Below are 22,616 nucleotides of genomic sequence, written 5' to 3'. Positions count from 1 at the left end.
TGACAAATAAAAGAGCAGGTGCATTCGTCCCCTGAGTTTTTGACAAAATATAACAATAAATAACAACTTCGGTAAAATAACAACAAAGTTGTAAACATATTTGAACAAAAATATTAAATATGACAAATAAGAGTTGTTCACAAACTATAACAATAAATAAGAACCTCAGTAAAACAATAAAGTTGTCAACATATTTGAACTTAAATATTAAATCTGTCAAATAAAAGTGCAAGTGCATTAGTCCCCTGAGTTGTTTACACAAAATATAACAATATAGAACTGCAAAACTGCAACAAAGTTGTAAAAATATTTAAAAAATATTAAGTATCAAAACTTTATGTGCAGCTGTACTATAGTTATTTGAAAAATACGATTTACAGTTAATTTAAATATAAAAGAAACAGAAACTCAATTGAACTTGTAAATAATTGAACTGAATAACAGCAAATAACTGATGAATAACAGAACCATTTTAACTCCCAAATTTATGTATTTGTCTGCATATCGTCCACCTTCCTTGCTCAGCAATTCTCAACTGGGTCTCATAGGTTTTTGGCCAAGACTACTAGTTTATCCACCATTGCTGTTAGGGTTCCTTGATTGCAGGCTGGAGACCAGACGGGGGGAAGCGGCGACAGGTGCCAGCCATTAACATCAGCTGCCTACAAAAGCCTGATCGTCGTTGCCACTCGTCGCCAGACCAACTCTTTCGGCATTCCCGATTCCTCGTGCCTGCTCCCTGACCTGTACCGTTGCCTGATATCACGTCTACGCCTGCCAGCGACCACACGACGTGCACGTGTGCTACAACGACTCTCGACGTGCCGCTGAAAATAAACCTTGTTAAATAATAACGGAATTCTCCCTTGTCTGCTTTGGGGTCCGATTCCCAGCGCTCCCTAACAGTTTGGTCTGGCCACGTGGACCCCGCGGACATGGATCAGAGTTCCGCTTCCCCGTCGTCCCCCGCCCTGGACCGCCACGTGCAAGCCCTCGAGTACCTTTTCCAAAAGGTAGGAGAGATCTCTCTGGCTATTCAGTCTATCCAGACGCAGTTTACGCCACTCCCCGAGCGACCGACATCGTCACCCCGCCGAGGCTTCGTCTCCCCCCCGCCGACGCCACGTGAGCCACACGTGCCCCCCCCTGCTCCCTACGATGGCGACTTGGGCTCTTGTCGTGCATTTTTAGTGCAGTGCGGTCTCGTGTTCGATCAACAGCCGCATACATACAGTAGCGAGCGGGCCAAGATCGCTTACCTGATCGGGTGCCTTCGTGGGAGAGCCCTGAGCTGGGCGGCAGCCTTGTACGAGAAGGGCTCAGCGGCGTGCGCCTCGTATGCCAATTTCACAGCGGAGATGCGCAAAGTTTTCGATCACCCAGTCCGTGGTAAGGAAGCCGCCAAACGCATAATGTCCATCCGTCAGGGGGAACGCAGCGTCGCAGAGTTCTCCGTGGAATTCCGCACGCTTGCGGCGGAGAGCCATTTCAATGACGCCGCGCTTCAAGAGGTCTTCACTAACGCTCTCAGCGAATCCCTCAAAGACGAGCTGGCTTCCAGGGACGATCCAGGAGATCTCGATCAGCTCATTAATCGTTCGATTCTGATCGATAATCGACTTCGCGAGAGGCGACGACAACGCTGCGAGCTGCCGTCTTCCGCGTTTCGCAGCTCTGTTGCCTCAGGTTTGGCCCCTCCTACTAGGGTTCCTCGACCTGCTGGCGCCTCCTCACTGCCCTCTGCTGAGAATCCGGAGCCAATACAGCTAGGGCGAGCCAGACTTACTGAGGAAGAACGCACTCGGCGGCTCACTGCCCAGCTATGCATCTACTGTGGCCAGGCGGGACATTTCCTCCGCCATTGTCCGGTACGTCTGGGAGGAGGGGCAGGTTCTCCAGTAGATGAGGAAATACTGCTGAGTCAGGCGTCTAACAATCCTGCAGCCCGGCTCCAGCTCCCAGCCACTCTTTCTTGGAAAGACCAGTCCTGCAGTTTGAAGGCTTTTATTGATTGTGGAGCTGATGAAAGTTTTATCGATCGCAGGTTGGTGAAACAGCTGGGCGTCGTAACACGCCCGTTGCCCGCTCCGTTAAGAACCGTCGCACTCAATGGACAGGTGCTGTTTAGTGTGAGGGAGCAGACCGACCCAGTTAAACTTCTCCTTTCGGGTAATCACCAAGAAATGATTAGCCTATTTGTCATTGACTGCCCTCGCACGCCGTTGGTCTTAGGCCTACCCTGGCTAAAGACTCACAATCCGGTGGTGGATTGGACCCACCCCAAGCTCACCTCATGGAGTGCCCACTGCCACAATAATTGTTTACGGTCTGCCCTAGCTCCGACCTATCCTGTTCAGGATCCAGTCCAGGCCGACCTCTCGTCAGTTCCAGTGTGCTACCATGACCTGGGGCTGGTCTTCAGCAAGGACCGCGCAGGGGCCCTGCCCCCCCACCGTCCTTATGACTGTGCCATAGACCTGCTTCCTGGCGCCGTCCTGCCGAAGGGGCGTATTTATAAGATCTCTGAGCCTGAGAGGGAGGCGCTGCAGTCTTACATCACGGAGTCCTTGGCCACTGGTATAATCCGTCCGTCCTCCTCCCCCGTCGGCGCCGGTCTCTTCTTTGTGGGAAAGAAGGATGGCACGTTGAGGCCCATCATTGATTTCCGGGGCCTCAACAAAATTACAATCAAGAACACGTACCCGCTTCCCCTGATGGACTCTGCATTCACCCCCCTTCATGGTGCGCACGTGTTCACAAAGCTAGACCTGCGCAGCGCTTATCACCTGGTCCGCATCAGGGAGGGAGACGAGTGGAAAACTGCATTCAATACGCCCCATGGTCATTACGAGTATCTCGTCATGCCTTTTGGACTTGCCAATGCCCCCGCAGTGTTCCAGAACTTGGTCAATGACGTGCTGGGGGACATGATCAATAGGTTTGTGTTTGTTTATCTTGATGATATTTTGATTTTCTCCTCCAACCCCACAGAGCATCAGCAGCATGTGCGCCAGGTCCTCCAGAGGCTCCTGGAGAACCGACTGTTCGTTAAAGCGGAAAAGTGTGAGTTCCACGTTCCGGAGGTCTCATTTCTTGGCTACGTCATTGCTGGTGGAGAACTCCGAATGGACCCCAGCAAGGTAACCGCGGTGGTGGAGTGGTCTCGCCCCACCGATCGGAAACAACTACAACGTTTCCTAGGGTTTGCTAATTTTTACCGGAGGTTCATTAGAAATTACAGTCAGGTCGCCGCCCCACTCTCGGCCCTGACGTCAACTACGTTGCCCTTTCGCTGGTCCGACACTGCCAACACCGCCTTTGAGGACCTTAAGCGACGCTTCACTTCAGCCCCCGTGCTGGCGCATCCTGACCTCACCCTGCAGTTCATCGTGGAGGTGGACGCCTCTGAAGTGGGCGTGGGAGCAGTCTTGTCCCAACGCCAGACCAGCGATGGCAAGGTGCACCCCTGTGCGTTTTTCTCCCGCAGGCTCTCCCCCGCTGAGCAAAACTATGGCATTGGTGACCGTGAATTGCTGGCTGTTAAGCTTGCCCTGGAGGAGTGGCGACACCTGCTGGAGGGAGCTCGCCAGCCATTCATAGTTCTGACAGACCACAAGAACTTAGAGTACCTCAAATCCGCCAAGAGACTCAATCCACGCCAAGCCAGGTGGGCCATGTTTTTTGAACGCTTTAATTTCTCATTTTCCTACATCCCAGGGTCACGCAATATCAAGCCTGATGCCCTGTCCCGCCAGTTCCTGCCCAGCAAAACTAAAGAACCGGCTCCTATACTCCCTTCCACCTGTTTTCTCCACTCAGTGGAGTGGGAGATAGAGGCAAAGGTCAAGGAGGCCCTTGATGAGCACCCTGACCCCCGAGAGGGACCTCAGACTACCTTGTTTGTTCCCGCCTCAGTCCGGCAACAGGTGCTAGAGTGGGCCCATTCGTCCCGCCTGTTCTGTCACCCGGGTATCCGCAGGACCCTGGCTGTATTGCGTCAGCGGTTCTGGTGGGCCACCATGTCGGAGGACACTCGGGCTTTTGTCACGGCTTGCCACGTCTGCGCCCGCAGCAAGACCTCCACCAAACCCAGCTCTGGTTTGCTTTGCCCTCTTCCCATCCCTAGCCGCCCGTGGTCTCATATCGCCCTGGACTTTGTCTCCGGTCTCCCCCCTTCCAAAGGTAACACCATAATACTCACTGTGGTTGACAGATTTTCCAAGGGGGCCCATTTCATCCCGCTTCAAAAACTCCCATCAGCAAAGGAGACCGGAGAGTTACTGGTTCAGCATGTTTTCCGCCTGCACGGCATTCCGGCTGAGATTGTGTCAGACAGGGGTCCACAATTCACCTCCCAGGTATGGAAGGCTTTCTGCGCAGCTCTGGATGTTGGGGTGAGTCTCTCCTCAGGTTACCATCCTCAAACCAACGGCCAGTGTGAACGCACAAACCAGCAGCTGGAAGCGGCCCTTCGCTGTGTCGCACAGTCATGTCCCAGCTCCTGGAGTGACCATCTTCCCTGGGTCGAATATGCCCATAACACCTTGCCGAATGCCTCCTCAGGCCTGTCCCCCTTCCTGTGCTCACTGGGCTATCAGCCCCCTTTGTTTCCTTCCCAAGAGCAGGACATTGCGGTACCCACAGTGCAAAGGCACATCAGCCGGTGCACCAACATCTGGAAAAGAACACGGGCTGCACTTATCCGCTCTTCTCAAAGTTCCCAGGCTCAGTCCAACCGCCGCCGTGCACCAGCACCTGTCTACTCTGTGGGTCAGAGGGTATGGCTCTCCTCAAAGCACCTGCCATTACGGGTTGACTCCAGGAAACTGGCTCCACGGTTCGTTGGCCCCTATGAAATAGAGAAGGTGGTGAATCCCTGCTCCGTCCGCCTCAAACTCCCAAAGTCTCTCCGTGTCCACCCCACCTTCCATGTTTCCCAGATCAAGCCAGTCTCGTCATGCCCCTTGTCCCCACCAGTTCCGACTCCCCCTCCTCCATTGTCAATTGACGGGCACCCAGCTTTCAAAGTGAGGCAGCTCTTGGACGTTCGCCGCCGTGGCCGTGGGTTGCAGTATTTGGTTGACTGGGAGGGCTATGGGCCTGAAGAACGGAGCTGGATCCCTGCCAGGCAGGTGTTGTGCAAGTCCCTGATACGAGATTTCCATCGTGCCAATCCCGGTCGCCTGTCTCGGACGCCTGGTGGCGCCCGTAAGGGGGGGGGTACTGTTAGGGTTCCTTGATTGCAGGCTGGAGACCAGACGGGGGGAAGCGGCGACAGGTGCCAGCCATTAACATCAGCTGCCTACAAAAGCCTGATCGTCGTTGCCACTCGTCGCCAGACCAACTCTTTCGGCATTCCCGATTCCTCGTGCCTGCTCCCTGACCTGTACCGTTGCCTGATATCACGTCTACGCCTGCCAGCGACCACACGACGTGCACGTGTGCTACAACGACTCTCGACGTGCCGCTGAAAATAAACCTTGTTAAATAATAACGGAATTCTCCCTTGTCTGCTTTGGGGTCCGATTCCCAGCGCTCCCTAACAATTGCAGGCTTGAGACAACAACGTTGGCACGTAACAATGTTCCCACCTGTACTAAAAAGCCTCTGATGGGAAGCTCGTAGCAGGAATGCATAGATACCTGCGTTTTAAATGGTCCCACATGTTCGACGGATTACTTCTTGTTGAGGCAACCATGGCGAGGCACTGTCAACAGGGCTGTTTTTTGTTCCTTATATTCTTGTCGATAGCCAAAATACTTCCAAAACTCCTTTTGGAGACAGTCTTCCCTATTCAACGTGCTGCTTGATTGCTTGCTTTCACTTTGAAAACGGCCCCTCCTCCCTCCGCTCTGCTGTTCGGCCCCTCCTCCCTCCACTCCGCTCTAGCAGGGGAGGGGGAGGAGCCGATGACTGCGAGCTGGAGAGAATGAGAGACTGTGCACTCTCTTTCTCGCTCCTTGCTCAAAACAAACGTTTGTGGATTTAAAAAAATGAAATGAAAAAACTATCGCACGTCCTTGCGATGGGACTATTGCGCATGCGCACATCGCGATGGCGATGTTTAAACGATATATCGTTCAGGCCTAATGGCAGTAATGACATAGAATTAAGCACATACAGAGAAATAGCTGGGGACATTAAACGTTCATATTACAAGTTTCACTGTTGGATTGTACTTTATGCTGAATGCTTTACCATCACAAATGCTATCAGAGAAATCAAGTCTGTCTGGATGCCACCAAGAGTCTACTTAATGTCGGGGGAAAGTTTGGCGAACCTCCCTTAAGCCACACACAGACAGATACAAAATAATGCAACATACTAATTGCTAGATTCAGTCCGTGCTCAGTCCACTCATTAAGTTCAGCCATTTCGACAAGGTTAGAGCCGCTATCCGACTCCATCACATTCATTTGTAGCGTTAACCGCTAGCGTTAGCCGCTCACGTTTGCCTGTGGCCTGGCTACCAGTAGAAAGCTCTGAAAGCACCCTCTCCGGAAATGGTGAGAATAAAGAGGACTGCGGGTGAAAGTCCATCTGGATGCCACCAAGAGTCTACTTAATGTCGGGTGAAAGTTTGGCAAACCTCCCTTAAGCCACACTCCATCACGTTTCTTGTAGCGTTAGCAACTCGTGTTAGCCTACCGGGCTTCTGTTTGTTTAGCTTCCTGATAACCACGTGACTCCATACATAAGCACACTGACTGCTTTCTTAAAGGGGAATGAACATAGCCGAACAACACAAAACGGGATGAAAAGACTATATTTTTCTTGTTTTATTAAATTATTGAATTTACTGACATCAAAATTATGTCGGTCATCGTGAAGAATTTCGGTAACGGTAAATTTTCGGTTTACCGCCCTGCTCTACAACACACTAGGGACATTTTACAATTAACACGACTTGAACCTACTACTGGACAACTGAAAGGCAAGAAGCAACAAACTATCTCTCTTCCCCTTTATCAGGAGTGCTGGGCAGGCAGGTGGTGTGTGGACCCAAGTGCAGGGAAAGGGAAGCGAGGCAAAAAGGTGGTGAAAAAGTAATTTAATTAAAACCGACAGAAAAACAAAGTACAAACCAAAACTGAGGTAATCCCAAAAACACAGTTCCAAACAAAACCCAGGGTATTGGCAAAAGACTGGTCTCAAAAACTTACTATGCAGAGGAACATGAGGGCTGTGACGTAGGAAGAGGCAAAGTTGACGCTGGCATGAACAAAGACATTGACATAGACTTTGACGTTGACAATGACGCAACAAGGAGTGACAAGAAATTGGGTGCTTATATACACACACCCGCAGACAAGGGGTAATGAGACAACGAGGAACAGCTGGGTAACACAGTAGGATTCAGATTGCAGGGTACACTAGGAGAAGGCACAACAGGTGAAATCAATGGGCAATCACAGAGACAAGTCACTCTAGGAGAAAACCAACACAAAACCTAACACCCTTTTGCTCTAAAAAAAACTTGCGCACAGAAGAGGATCCAAATCGTGACCGCCCGGTTCTTGCCTGTCTCATACACAAATTTATTTTCGAGTCTTTTGAACAGGAGTAAATCTCTCGCTCAGTAACTTCCACTGCAGCCATCCTAACATTGTGCGTCCCCTAAAGCGTCCGGGCGGCAGTCGTGTTTTGAATTTCATTCCGCCAGCAGCGAATGTCATTAAGTTATTTGGAAAAATCATAGTTTTTGAGCATTTATGAATCGTAATCAAATCGTCACGTGTCGAATCTTGATGAATCTAATCATCGATGTATTGGCACACCGCTACCAGTGATGCGTGCTTAACTGTCACTGTACCTGTAACTCTTTCATGCCGGAATTATTAATAGCGAATAAATGCTCCTCCAAGTCTAAATGGATTGGACGTCTCGCACTGTCAATGGCAATAAAACATGAGCATTCATAGCCAATCCATTTTAACTGAATTGGATTTCTCGTTACAATGGAAGGAATAGAGGCAATTAAGACACTCATTGGTTTACACAAATGTCGTAATAATGCGTATAATAATACGTAATGTAGCTGTAATTATTTAAAGAAATGCTGCGCTGAAATATCCTCAGTCTGTGAGGAAGACAAAAGTTTTTGACAAATTGTCCACGACAGTGCAAATCCGCTCCGCTTAATTAATTGTATTGTAGAGTATCGTAGATTTATTTCCTGACCCATGTAATTGTTGTATTACTATATCTTGAGATAAATGTCATCGTGATGCTTGCCTCTCACATCGTATTGTATAAAGAGGTCCCCAGAGGTTCCCGCCAGTAATTCTGATAATGCATACATGGATATAGAAAGTTAAAGGTCAATATCCTCATTAAAACAAAAGCTTATAACTGGAAAACCAATTGAGTTACAGGCTAAAACTTCTAGATTTTCATATGACATCACAAAGCACAAATATTATACAAATCAGGAAAATTGAAGAGGTATAACATGGGAAGGTGTATGAATTGACATGAAATGACACTCGGAATTCCTAGTTCAAATGGATTAGACGGCTATTGGTCATCACTGGCAGGGAAAGAGTTAAAGGATAGGCTGAAGTGAACGCTACGAAAACAGCGGCTCAGCAAATAAAGGCCATCCTACAGGTAAACAAATCAGTAAATGGATTTAGCCAGGAGGGCTGCATTCTCTGTTGGTTGTAAAGCGGCCCGTTTTAATTTAAACACTAGTTTGCTGCTTGGACTTCTTTGCTGTTTGTAGTCTAGTGTCAAACTATTTTACATGTTTCACATGTCTTTTAGAGCATGTGCAGCTGCATTTGGAAGTCTACTGTACTGTGAATCCATAAAAGCGGGGGTTGCCCCCCCCCCCTTATCTTGTCAAACTTGCCCACCAGGTCATGTGTTTGCTTGACAGTTTTGCCTCAAGGCAAAGGAGGGTGCATTCATCTAGCCCTATCAAAGAATACTGACATGTCTGTTGAGACTTTGGCACTCCAAGCCTATAGGTGGTGATAATGTGCAGTATAAATTTAGCGCTAAAAGTTTATTAACGCTCTCATCTCCTGTTGGTCCACAGTGTTGTTGCATGAGGAGGTGGCCCATCTTCAGGAGGAGGTGCACCTTTTGCGGCAAATGAAGGATATGCTGGGCAAAGACCTGCATGAGGACTCGCAAGGGGGGGGCAGCGCGGGTCTGCTCTCCGCAGCCGATCTCCACGTACAGCTGGTCGACAAGGAGCAGGAGCTGGACCGTGCCAAGGAGGCCTTACAAGGTCAGACCAAGTATTGCCAGTTGAGCTTTCAATTTCTTCTGTGCAAGATGATGATTATCAAGAGTAATTGGCAACAGGAGTGATAGCAGTATGTTCTTATCCATAAAAAAAAAAAAAAAAAGATACACTCTTTTGTCACCAGGAAAAGAAAGTTAAATTTGACATTTTTCCTTTCTTCGGCAATCCACTGGTAAAAGAGGTCAATTTAATCCAAATTCAGCATTTTTTCCCTTAAAAGCTCTCATGCGGACTGAAAAATGGTGCTTATTTCATATCTAAAATTGCGCAACTGTGCTATCTGTTGGCAGTAAATTGTTTTCAAGATTGAAATTCTTTTGACCTTGGAGGGCTTGCCATTAACGATCATGTCTCAGTGCCATTGACGGGAATAGATGTCTAATCCAATATTTAAGAAATGATTACCGCCAGCCCATTCCAATCAAAATGAATTGGACGTCTACCACCGTTATGGCAGCCAATGAGTTAATCATCCTTTTTCTGGAATTTAAAAAACAATAATTTTGCAGCCAAACTTCCCACTTATTAGGACAGAAGACATCTTAATCATGTGCAGTCCAGAGGAAAGATTCTTATTGAAAAAAAATAAATAAATAAAAAACACTTAACTGAATTTTTCTGAGGTAAATTAGTGGAGAAAAAACGTACATAAATAAAAGCCACTATTTTTTGGAAGTGGCCACCCGACATGGTTCCAGATTTATTTTCAATACTGGTACAGTGATCCCTTGCGATATTGCGCTTCAAACTTTGCGCCCTTAGTCCGTCGCAGATTTCAATTTAAAAATATAAATAAATTCATTTTTTTAATCAAAAGTGACAAGATATATGCATGTATACATGTACAAATCATTGTTTTCTTTTACATAAGTGTTTTCCGAAATTTCCAGGTTCGTGGTGAGTCGGCAACCAGCACACGTTTGCTCAGTAGACGATGTTTATTGATTAGAAAATGCAGAATCAATTAGATTTATTGATTATAATCCCACAAGAGCAAGCAAACAAGTATCAAAAACAAGCATAACAAATGGCAACGATGACGCTAGATTTGAGTTTCTCAATCCCAGAATCCCCGCGCTACTGTTACAGCACAACTAGGTGTTCCTTGGCAATGAAAATCGCTTACCGTGACAAATGAGCGGGAGCCAACGCTCCGGTCAGGCAGCGAAGGAACAAAGCCAGGCGATCCGTACGTGACCCGCTGGCGGACTTCCGCAATTTCTTAAACATCACTATTCTGTTACGGCTCACCTAGTATTACTCAAGTCAATTTATCAAACAACACAATTCCAGTATTACTGTACTTAATTCAATTTATCAAACAATACAAATCCCAATCAGTTTATCAAGTAATACGACAAGTCTGTGACGCCACTGTTTTCCGAAATTTCCAGGTTCGCGGTGAGTCAGCAACCAGTACACTTTTGCTCAATAAACGATGTTTATTGATTAGAAAATGCAGAATAAATGAGATTTATTGATTATAATCCCACAAGGGCAAGCAAACAAGTATCAAAAACAAGCATAACAAATGGCAACGATGACGCTAGATTTGAGTTTGTCAATCCCAGAATCCCTGCGCTACCGTTACGGCACAACCCGGTGTTTCTTGGCAATGAAAATCGCTTACCGTGACAAATGAGCGGGAGCTAACGCTCCGGGTAGGCGACGAAGAAAGTCCACCAGCCGGTCACGTACGGATCGCCTGGCTTTGTTCCTTCGCTGCCTGACCGGAGCGTTGGCTCCCGCTCCTTTGTCACGGTAAGCGATTTTCATTACTAAGGGACACCTGGTTGTGCTGTGACGTAGCGTGGGGATTCTGGGATTGACACACTCAAATCTAGCGTCATCGTTACCCTTTTTATGCTTGTTTTTTATGCTTGTTGCTTGATCTTGTGGGATTGTAATCAATAAATCTCATTTATTCTGCATTTTCTAATCAATAAACATTGTCTATTTTGCAAAAGTGTGCCTATTACTGTTTCACCGCGAACCTGGAAATTTCGGAAAACAATAAGTATATGTCATTTATATCATAATTATTACATTTGCAATGCCAAAACCATTTATTAATATTAATTAATTAATTAATATATATATATATATATTTTTTTTTTTTAAATATACTTTGGGGCAAAACAGGGAAAAACATGTCTTAAATGTATCGCTTTCCAATGATGTTAAATCTGAATAAATACATTGAACAAACCCACAAAAACATTTTTTTAAATGTAAATAAGCTCCGCCTCTACTTTGCGGATTTTCGATTTTTGCGGTCCCCACTAACCAATAATGCAAGCAATAATGAGTACAAATGTGAATATATACAAAGTGGGGCTATTTTCTAGTTAGCTCCCACTGTGTTAGTGTATTTGAAAATATTGCGGAAATTGGTCTGTGCTATATTTAGCACTTTTTAAAAATCATTTTTATTATGCAAAGATATATAGTGACTAACACAAGTAAAAGGTGAGAATTTTTTTTTTCTTTTAATCGTTGCTGTCTTACAAAGGCCTTGCTTTGAAAGGTGAATGCAATCCGGACGCAGCAGGTATGATGCAGCAATTACCCCGCATTGTTTTCCAGGATGCATTATGCAACACAGCAGCTGCAAGCCGCTTTTAGCAGAATTTCGATTTAGTTAGGCAACATTGTTTATGTCACACTCAAAGATGAGCCGTCAGATGCGTTGTGTAACAATCACTAAACAGGTTTGGAATGCCGAGTGTGAAATATGAAAGAGATGCGAGCACTGACAGCAGGAATTCCAGCAGGCGGGCGTGACTTTGTGACACGTGCGTTGAAGTATGTTTCTTTCTAAGAGGAGAGTGCAAGGGGAAATAGTTTCATGTCCGAATGCTCTTTTATTGCTGGATGTCAGGCTCTTGGTTGCCACGCCAGCAGCTTGTTTACAGTGCCTCCGTGTGGCTCTCAGTTGAAATTGCTATAGCTCTAGTATAGAAACTGAAATAGCAGCAGAATTACACCCTGCACTGGTTGCCAAAAAAATTGCATTGCACATATACACTCACCAGCAACTTTATTAGGTACTCCATGCTAGTAACGGGTTGGACCCCCTTTTGCCTTCAGAACTGCCTCAATTCTTCGCGGCATAGATTCAACAAGGTGCTGGAAGAATTCCCCAGAGAGTTTGGTCCATATTGACATGATGGCATCACACAGTTGGTGCAGATTTGTCGGCTGCACATCAATGATGCGAATCTCCCATTGCACCACATCCCAAAGATGCTCTATTGCACAGGTGTCAAACCGATTCCAGAAAGGGCCAAGTGGGTGCAGGTTTGCTTTCCAACCAATGAAAAGGAAACCTTTTCACCAATCAGCTCTTTTACATGTGTAATCGCTTATACTTTGTCAGGTGCTGCTTGTTTCAGTAGGAAGTTCATTGGTTAAACTCTCTGCACGGTATCGGTTGGAACAAAATCCAGCACCCACTTGGCCCTTTCTGGAATCGGTTTGACACCTGCGCATTGGACTGAGATCTGGTGACTGTGGAGGCCATTTGAGTACAGTGAATTTATTGTCATGTTCAAGAAACCAGTCTGAGATGATTCCAGCTTTATGACATGGCGCATTATCCTGCTGAAAGTAGCTATCAGAAGTTGGGTACATTGTGGTCATAAAGGGATGGACATGGTCAACAACAATACTCAGGTAGGCTGTGGCGTTCCAACGACGCTCAATCGGTACCAAGGGGCCCAAAAAGTGGCAAGAAAATATTCCCCACACCATTACACCACCACCACCAGCCTGAACCGTTGATACAAGGCAGGATGGATCCATGCTTTCATGTTGTTGACGCCAAATTCTGACCCTACCATCCGAATGTCGCAGCAGAAATCGAGACTCATCAGACCAGGCAACATTTTTCCAATCTTCTATTTTCCAATTTCGATGAGCTTGTGCAAATTGTAGCCTCAGTTTCCTGTTCTTAGCTGAAAGGAGTGGCACCCGGCGTGGTCTTCTGCTGCTGTAGCCCATCTGCCTCAAAGTTCGACGTACTGTGCGTTCAGAGATGCTCTTCTGCCTACCTTGGTTGTAACGGGTGGTTATTTGAGTCACTGTTGCCTTTCTATCAGCTCCAACTAGTCTGGCCATTCTCCTCTGACCTCTGGCATCAACAAGGCATTTCCGCCCACAGAACTGCCGCTCACTGGATATTTTTTCTTTTTCGGACCATTCTCTGTAAACCCTAGAGATGGTTGTGCGTGAAAATCCCAGTAGATCAGCAGTTTCTGAAATACTCAGACCAGCCCTTCTGGCACCAACAACCATGCCACGTTCAAAGTCACTCAAATCATCTTTCTTCCCCATACTGATGCTCGGTTTGAACTGCAGGAGATTGTCTTAAACCATGTCTACATGCCTAAATGCACCGAGTTGCTGCCATGTGATTGGCTGATTAGAAATTAAGTGTTAACGAGCAGTTGGACAGGTGTACCTAATAAAGTGGCCGGTGAGTGTAGACACTCACATTCACACCAGGGATTCGAACCTAAAACCTTAAGACTGTAAGGCAGATGTATTGTTAACCCTTCATGGGGCACTCATTTAATTCACTGGCTGCCATCGACGGCTCTATAAGCCCAATCCATTTTGACTTGGAGAGTAGGAATGATCGCTGCCAACCCTCCCAGTCAAAATGGATTGGCTATCGATGAAACTGAAACATAAGAATTCACAACCTGTCCTCCCAATTCAAATGTATTGGATGGCTATTGTTGTCATGTGTAGGCATTGAATTAAATACAGTGGTAATTCAACATACGATTGCTTCGACACGCGATCTTTTCGATATCCGACGTAAAATTTAACTCGCGATTTCTACATCCGACGACATGCTGTAAATACGACGATTTATGACAGCGCCACAGTTTCTTTGTTTTGCCGGAAGACGGACGCATGGTGGATTTTCTTATGAGAAATCAACACTGGTTCCAAGAAGTTTAGAGCATGTGGTGAAAAAAGGAAAAGGTTACGCTTACCATTGAAATGAAGATGGAAAAGATTGAAAAATATGAGCATGGGGTTCGCATCTTTGAACTGCCTCGACAATACGGCCGTAGAATGTCAATCTCAACAGTCATCCTCCGACCTCCGGTCCTCCTCTTACCTCCGTTCGCCAGTCTTTATAAGTTAAGGTGACAATTATTATTGTGATAACATCGCCAAAGAAATCTCCAGCTTCATCAGGTTTCTAATCATTTATTCCATCAACTTGTCCAACACAACACGCCTGCTTTCCACTGCACTTGACAACAGCAACAAAACATTAAAAGAGAAAGTAAAATGGAACCGCACTCCATCTCACCGTCACGTCAGCCACGCGGTGTGTTCAGGTATAGTAAAAAGCGTCCGCCCCTTTAGAACCAAATTTGTTACATTATTACAGGAATTATTGTTATTATAATATTATTCCTATTTTAATCTATAATTTATATGTTTTGCGATGTGTAATAGTACCAGGAGTATTTATTAAGGATTTAGTGTAGGTTTTCGGGCGGTGGAACAAATTAATGGAATTATAATGTACTGTATTCCAATCGGAAAATCCTGCTTGACATACGACCATTTCAATTTACAATGTCATATTTCATTTTGACTCACTGGACAAGCGACTAGTTTGTCTATATGTGCCCTGCTGTTAACTGGTCACCAGTACAGAGTGTTGCAAGCTTCTCTCGCCAATTGTCAGCTGGGATCAGCTCCAGCTCAACTCCACGAACACCCTACTGGGGACCGAGGCTATGCAAAATGGATAGATGGATAAATGTACTCGAATGTAGCAGTGTGCTACTCTGATAATTATATTATGGCCTATAGGTACTCTAAATGTTTGCATTTGCTCATTTTTTAATCAAATATATGGATTGAGAAAGCCTTTTAACATTACCTTAATCACTGCCAACCTCATTTCAGCAGAGTCCATTATAGGTAATGTGATTCAATTTGAGAGCTGTAGCAAAAATACTCACCTTGGATTGAGACATACAGTTATTAACTGAATAAAGTGTATTATTTTGCTATCACAAAATGACTATTAACTCCGATTATGTTGCGTTGCAGCCATGAAAGCAGATCGTAAGCGTCTAAAAGGCGAGAAGGGCGACTTAGTGAGCCAGATGCAGCAGCTCTACACGACACTGGAGAGCCGAGAGGACCAGCTACGAGAATTCATACGCAACTATGACCAGCACCGAAAGGTAAAGCCGTTTTTATAATGTCCTGCATCGAAAGGTTAAGCCGTTTTTATAATGTCCTGTTCAAAAGATGAATTCTCGGTTGATCTTCAAGTGAAATTACATCTTGTAGGAGAGCGAGGATGCGGTGAAAGTGCTGGCCAAGGAGAAGGACGTGCTGGAGAGGGAGAAGTGGGACTTGAGGCGGCAGACCAAAGAGGCCACCGAGCAGGCGAACATCTTGCGTTCTCAGCTGGATATGAAAGAGAACAGGATCAAGGAGCTAGAGGCCGAGCTCACCATGGTCAGTCAACAACAGATATTTTGTTCTTGTTTCCGACTGTCAAAAACTCTATCTTGGCTTGTATTTGTCTGTAAATAGGTAATTTTGACTGACTCTGCCAAAAAAGTATGTGTTTCACGTGAAAACGATTAATTCAACAAAAGAAAAGGGAGCTGTTCCTAGTATTTTGCCTGGGTGTGTTGCTATACTGTATGAGTTGTTTGCCCTTTTTCTACTGCTTGCCGATTCTGTTCTGTGTCACAAGTGAGCTGGGAACTATCACATAGAATTAGGACAACAGACAGACACTCAAATCACATTTTTCATGTATTTATTTATTTTATATCATAAATTATTTTCAAAATGTGCCTGTTTTTTTTTTTCCTAGATTTTTTTCCCCATCCAATTTCTAATCCTTGTGCTGGAGAGGGTTGGCTTAGTTCAGGATGTCATGGTTATATTTTATTTTTTTATTTGGGGGGGGGGGGGGGGCTTTAACCCTTTGAGAGACAGGGGGCAAATAAAAAATGATCACTAGCTTAACTCATCAGCAGTCAGCCCAGGTCACAGATTATGTGTTTTGGTAGTTAGTTCACGAGGGAAATTGACATCAAAAACATCTATTGACAGCAATAGACATCCAATCCATACCAACTCGGAGGGGCTGGAAGCGATCATTCAGATGTTTGCCATCTTTTGGTGCAAAGTAGTAACTACAGTAGATTAGGCACCACATTTGCAGCTCTGGCTCATTAAATGTCAGCAATGTTGCTTGTCGCAATTTTGCACCTTTGGCGCTTAAGGGGTTTAGGTATGTGAGGTGACATGAGATTAATAAAACAGAAAAATAAATAAATCCAAAAATTTCCCAGAGCAAAATACACATTGACCACACTTATTTGAAGTTTATCTTTTTTTTTAGTTTGAAGTTTTTTTTGTTTGTTTGGGTTTTTTTTGTAATTATTGTATGTAGAATCATTTACAGTGTACCACAAAAGTGAGTACACCCCTCGCATTTCTGCAGATATTTAAGTATATCTTTTCATGGGACAACAATGACAATATGACACTTTGACACAATGAAAAGTAGTCTGTGTGCAGCTTATATAACAGAGTTCATTTATTTTCCCCTCAGAATAACTCAAAATATAGCCATTAATATCTAAACCCCTGGCAACAAAAGTGAGCACACCCCTTAGTGAAAGTTGTCAATATTAACATACAACATGTCAATCATTTACAGTGTACCACAAAAGTGAGTACACCCCTCGCATTTCTGCAGATATTTAAGTATATCTTTTCATGGGACAACACTGACAAAAGGACACTTTGACACAATGAAAAGCAGTCAGTGTGCAGCTTATATAATAGAGTTAATTTATTTCCCCTCAAAATAACTCAAAATATAGCCATTTATATCGAAACCCCTGGCAACAAAAGTGAGTACACCCCTTAGTGAAAGTTGTCAATATTAACATACAACATGTCAACTGTCAATATTTTGTGTGGCCACCACTATTATCCAGAACTGCCTTTACTCTCCTGGGCATGGAGTTGACCAGAGCTTCACAGGTTGCCACTGGAATGCTCTTCCACTCCTCCATGACGCATTGCGGAGCTGCCGGATATTCTAGACTTTGTGCACCTCCACCTTCCGCTTCAGGATCCCCAAAAGATGTTCTAATGGGTTCAAGTCTAGAGACATATTTGGTCAGTCCATCACCTTTACCCTCAGACTCTTCAGTAAAGCAGTGGTCATCTTGAAGGTGTGTTTGGGGTCATTGTCATGACAGGAACACTGCCCTGCGACCCAGTTTCTGGAGGGAGGGGATCATGCTCTGCTGCAGTATTTCACAGTACATGTTGGAGTTCATGTTTCCCTCAATAGAATGTAGCTCTCCAACACCTGCAGCACCCATGCAGGCCCAGACCATGACATTCCCACCACCATGCTTGACTGTAGGCATGACACACTCATCTTTGTACACCTCACCTGGTCGCCGCCACACATCCTTGAGACCATCGGAACCAAGCAAATTATTCTTCGTCTCATCAGACCATAGGACATGGTTCCAGTAATCCATGTGCTTTGTTGACATGTTTTCAGCAAACTGTTTGCGAGCTTTCTTGTGTACCGTCTTCAGAAGAGGCTTCCTCCTGGGGTGACAGCCATGCACCCCATTTTGATGTGTGGTGTATGGTCTGAGCACTAACAGGCTGACCCCCACCTCTTCAATGTCTGCAGCAATGCAGACAGCACTCCTGCGACGATCTTTCAAAGAAAGCATTTGGATGTGACGCTCAGCACGTGGGCTCAGCTTCTTTCGGTGACCAACCCGAGGCCTGTTCTGAGTGGATGCTGCTCTTTTAAAACGCTCGATGATCTTAGCCACTGTGCTGCAGCTCAATTTCAGGGGGTTGGCAATCTTCTTGTAGCCTTGGCCATCGTCATGTAGCGCAACAATACGTCTTTGAAGATCCTCAGAGAGTTCTTTGCCATGTGGTGACATGTAGGAGCATTCAGTGACCAATATGAGAGTGTGAGAGCTGAACTACAAATTTGAACACACCTGCTCCCTGTGCACACCTGGACCTAGTAACACTAACGAGTCACATGACATTTTGGAGGGAAAATGACAAGCAGTACTCAATTTGGACATTTAGGGAAGTAGTTTCTAAGTGGTGTACTCACTTTTGTTGCCAGGGTTTAGATATTAATGGCTATATTTTGAGTTATTTTGAGGGGAAAATAAATTAACTCTATTATATAAGCTGCACACAGACAACTTTTCATTGTGCCAACGTGTCATTTTGTCAGTGTTGTCCCATAAAAAAAGATATACGTAAATATCTGCAGAAATGCGAGGGGTGTACTTACTTTTGTGATATACTATATATTTTAAAGATACACGATAATATCGGTCACCGATAATTATCGGGCGATAATGGCAATTATGACGTCACACAGATAATCCAGATAATAAAAAAATTCAACCGATAATGCAATCCGATAATTATATACTAGATTTTGCCTCCAAATGTGCTCAACCGAAGAATTCAGCACGCCGCCTCTTCAACCCCTCCCCTTTCTGAAGCCCCTGAGGGAGGAGGGGTTGAGGAGGCGGAGTTACAAGACAAGAAGTAGTTGAATATTATGGCGGCTGTTACTAAAAAAACGACGCTCTCGCCATCTGCGAAACATGTACCGTACAAGTTCCACGAGGCAGAAAGAACGCGTCCTCATTCAAAACCACTAACCCAGCAGCCATTTAAAACTGCATCACAAAGAATTTTGGAACATATACGAGGGTGCTGCTAGCAGGAATGCTAAAGCTATTGTAAACACTAAGCTAAACTACAGGGCTTGTGACGATACAGAGTCGGGCTGTTTGGGAATGCAGCCCAAGGCGGGTGGTAAATTCCGACGGAGCCCGCCGCTTTGGCCAGTCCGGCAGGCCGCCGCCGCCTCGCCATAGGCGGGGCGGGCCGAGCCCGGTTCCCCGGCCTCTGGACCTCCGGCGAACACCCCGGTTTCTCGAGCGTTCCCCCACGGCGCGCGAGCAGAGCCAGGACCCGAATACGCTGGGGCGGGCGGGCGGATTATCCGGTACGAATGTAGCTGCCGCCGAGACGAGACACAGTTTTTTTTTTTTACCTTAATGACACGAGAACCAAAGCCCTGGATAAAAGAAATAATGCAGTTTATACGACCACCATTCTTCATGAAAAAGTGATGTCCGGTAAGCAAGCTTATCATGACGGCACAGTGGTTATAAGATAGTTTAAACATGGAGAAAACGAAGTCAGCCAGTCAATAATGCATTCAGAATGTGAAATGACGAGCGGTCAGATGACTTTGTAACGCTGCCTTTATTTTCGGCTTAATAAAACTCAGGCACAAAACAACACGCACACGGATGCGAGCGCCAACTCGGTCCAAATAGTACTGCCGTGTAGCAGTTTAGCTGCTGTAACGCAAATGTCGTGAAAGCCGCAAATGTAAACAAAGCTCTGCAGAATGGGTACATGACATCTCGCTCTTTTGAGGTAATCATTTTCACAGTGTGCAACAAAGCATATAACATTAGCAATCACTTTTCAAATTATTTAACTTATTTCTTTGCTCAATTACAGTCACAGTAGATAATCAAATTCTTAAATCAATATTCTGTAGCCACAAATATTATTCAAAATCTTTCCTTCTCAAGTTTTTTTTTCTTTTTTTAGGATTAAGTATAATAATGTATTGCTTAAAACAAGCCTGTTAAGATTATTTTCAGCTAGCTATTTTTCTTCCAAGAAATCTGAGAGAAATACACTTGAAGCGATGGCAGATAATTTCACTTATTGCCAATAGATTTACACTTAAAACTGACTAGTTTTAAGGAGGTGTGTTTTGCAGCGGATTAATGTTATATATGTTAGGAATGGCTTAATTTTAAACGCATTTTTGTGCAACTTAGGTATTTACTCTGTAAGTAATTGTTGCCAAAGGTTTACCATTACACAATGTCAGACAATCTGTCATTATTTAGATGTTTGAATTGACGACTTGTTCATACATTGTGTTGAAAAAAAGAGCAACAAATTATATTTTTGCACAGTAATATTTTCTTTTGTGTATACTTTAAAATTTTACATAAATCTTTTAATAGAATTATCGGCTTGACATTATCGGTTATCGGTTGGAATGAGGAGGAAATTATCGGTTATCGGTATCGGTTGAAAAATGCATTATCGTGCATCACTAATATATTTTCTTATTACATGTGGCGGGCGACACGGGTTCAGCACGTCCGAGTCACAGTTTTGACATTCTGAGAGAATTTTATTCATGCTTAAAACACAACCATTATACATCATATTTTGTATGCTTTTGTTATGCTTGCATGAGAATATTGTAGCATAGAGCATCATTGTTATATTAACCTGTTTGAGTGTGCCTTCCCATAGCTTTGACTATTGTAGACTGTATCACAATATGCCCAAATATGGACTGTTATGTTCCTGTGTTTTCCAATATGCCCTGAATGAATACAATGGGCGACTGTGGCTTATCAGACTGAGCTCATCATCGTTCTTGTCAGAGCCGGTGTTCAAGGTCATAACTTGAGGTGTTTTTTCCCCTACTAGAGATGTTTTTCTATAACTTGAGATGTTTTTACCAGGATATGCTATAGTAAGTTTCGGGTTTTTTTCTATGATGTCAACCCATAAATAGAGGCTTGCCCTACATTTCTCTTTTGTCCACATGCGGAGAGGACGCTTTGTGCGTGGCTCCGCATCTGTACCCGAGAGCTCTTGTTCATAAAGCCTTCGAAGCACAGCAATCCATGGTTGGGGTCTGATTCATTTCTCATCGAGCTACCGAGTTGACACTTGTCTTGGAGTACAAAATTGAATTTCCCTGACAGACATCAAGGGTTCAATCCCCGACCTTGGTGTGTGGAGTTTTCATGCTCTCCCCGTGCCTGTGTGGAGTTTCTCCGGGTACTCCGGTTTCCTCCCAGATCCCCAAAACATCCATGGTATGCTGATGGAAAACTCTAAATTGTCCCTAGGCTATGCATTTGTGAATATGAATGGTTGTTCATCTTCGTGTACACTGCGATGGCTGGCACCCGAGTCAGGGTGTACCCCGCCAATTGCCCATTGTTAGCTTGGATAGGCTCCAGCACCCGGTGAGGATATGCGGCTTGGAAAATGAATAAATATTATTTGTCGCTTTTTTTTGTGTGTGTGCATTTTTTTCCCCAATTCTTTTTAATGTATCTCATTAATATATTTTTTTTCAAAATGAATTATTTCATTGTATTTATCAAAGATTTTTTATTGCCCATCACAAAATATGTGTGGGGAACTCTAATACTAAAATTGATTATCAAATGGGGGCTGTAAAACATTGCCCCGTGGGCTGCAATTGGCCCCTTGGCCACAGGTTTGAGACCACTGTCCGACATTAATGTAATCAAGAAGAAAAAAAATTATCATTCGGGTTAAAAGGGTTAATGTTTTTCCATAAATTAACATAATTTAGCTTTTTCATTACATCACGGTTTTAAATTTTTTTACTGTATAATTATTTTCATTCCATGCCCTATGCAGAGGTTGCGTCTATAGGCTAGCAAATTTTTAAAATACTGACACCGCATTTGTTTCTGCGAGCAGGCCAAGCAATCTCTGGCCACGCTGACCAAAGACGTCCCCAAGCGGCACTCGTTAGCTTCCAGTGTCAACGCTGGCGGCGGCGGCGAGCCGGTGGTGAACGGCAGTCAAGAGTGGGTGATGCAGGTCGACCTGCCGCTGACCGCCGCCATCCGGCAAAGCCAGCAGACCCTCTACCACGGTGGACACAATGCCGACAGACAAGGTAACACCCGCATACTCCCCAGACACTTCATTAGGTACACCCAAACTCACACTCTGTACTTAATTAGAAGTACAGATGTAAAACAGCGTGTACGTAATGAAATGGTCTTTGGATGCTGTCTTGGTGTTCCTACTAACTGCTTTCCTTGAGGTTTCGTAAACTAACAATGGGTTTATGTCAATTCTGGGACCACGTGTATGTATGTGTGTGTGTGTGTGTGTTTGCGTATGTGCGTGGCATCCGCCCCCCCAGCTGTGGTCAGGATCAGCCCCTGCCACTCGCGCCAGCCGTCCGTCATCTCTGACGCCTCGGCGGCCGACGGGGATCGCTCGTCCACGCCCAGCGACATCAACTCCCCCCGCCACCGGACGCATTCTCTCTGCAACGTAAGAGCTGTCCGCCACTTGTGTGTGCGTGTGGGTGTATGTTCTGTGGTTGCTAGCATGGCTTCTTTGTGTTGGTGGTTGTTGAAGATTTTTACATTGTAAATTCAGGTTCTGTTGCACA

General features: G+C 45.0%; 1 protein-coding gene across 5 annotated transcripts in view; it reads left to right on the top strand.

Moving 5' to 3' along the window:
- Positions 1-22,616, top strand: part of kaznb (kazrin, periplakin interacting protein b) — a 256,139-nt gene that overhangs the window by 227,095 nt on the left and 6,428 nt on the right. For 4 of the 5 annotated variants that reach the window (XM_057847064.1, XM_057847065.1, XM_057847067.1 and 1 more), the window contains 5 exons: positions 9,044-9,238; positions 15,344-15,480; positions 15,590-15,760; positions 21,908-22,109; positions 22,362-22,495. In XM_057847064.1, coding sequence (XP_057703047.1) covers positions 9,044-9,238; positions 15,344-15,480; positions 15,590-15,760; positions 21,908-22,109; positions 22,362-22,495 — 839 coding nt within the window. The remainder of the gene's footprint in view (positions 1-9,043; positions 9,239-15,343; positions 15,481-15,589; positions 15,761-21,907; positions 22,110-22,361; positions 22,496-22,616) is intronic. The other variant, XM_057847066.1, reaches the window with a different exon arrangement.

The sequence above is a fragment of the Corythoichthys intestinalis genome, chromosome 9 (genome assembly GCF_030265065.1).
Source record: "Corythoichthys intestinalis isolate RoL2023-P3 chromosome 9, ASM3026506v1, whole genome shotgun sequence".
NCBI lineage: Eukaryota > Metazoa > Chordata > Actinopteri > Syngnathiformes > Syngnathidae > Corythoichthys > Corythoichthys intestinalis.
This window is presented reverse-complemented; position numbering and strand designations above follow the sequence as displayed.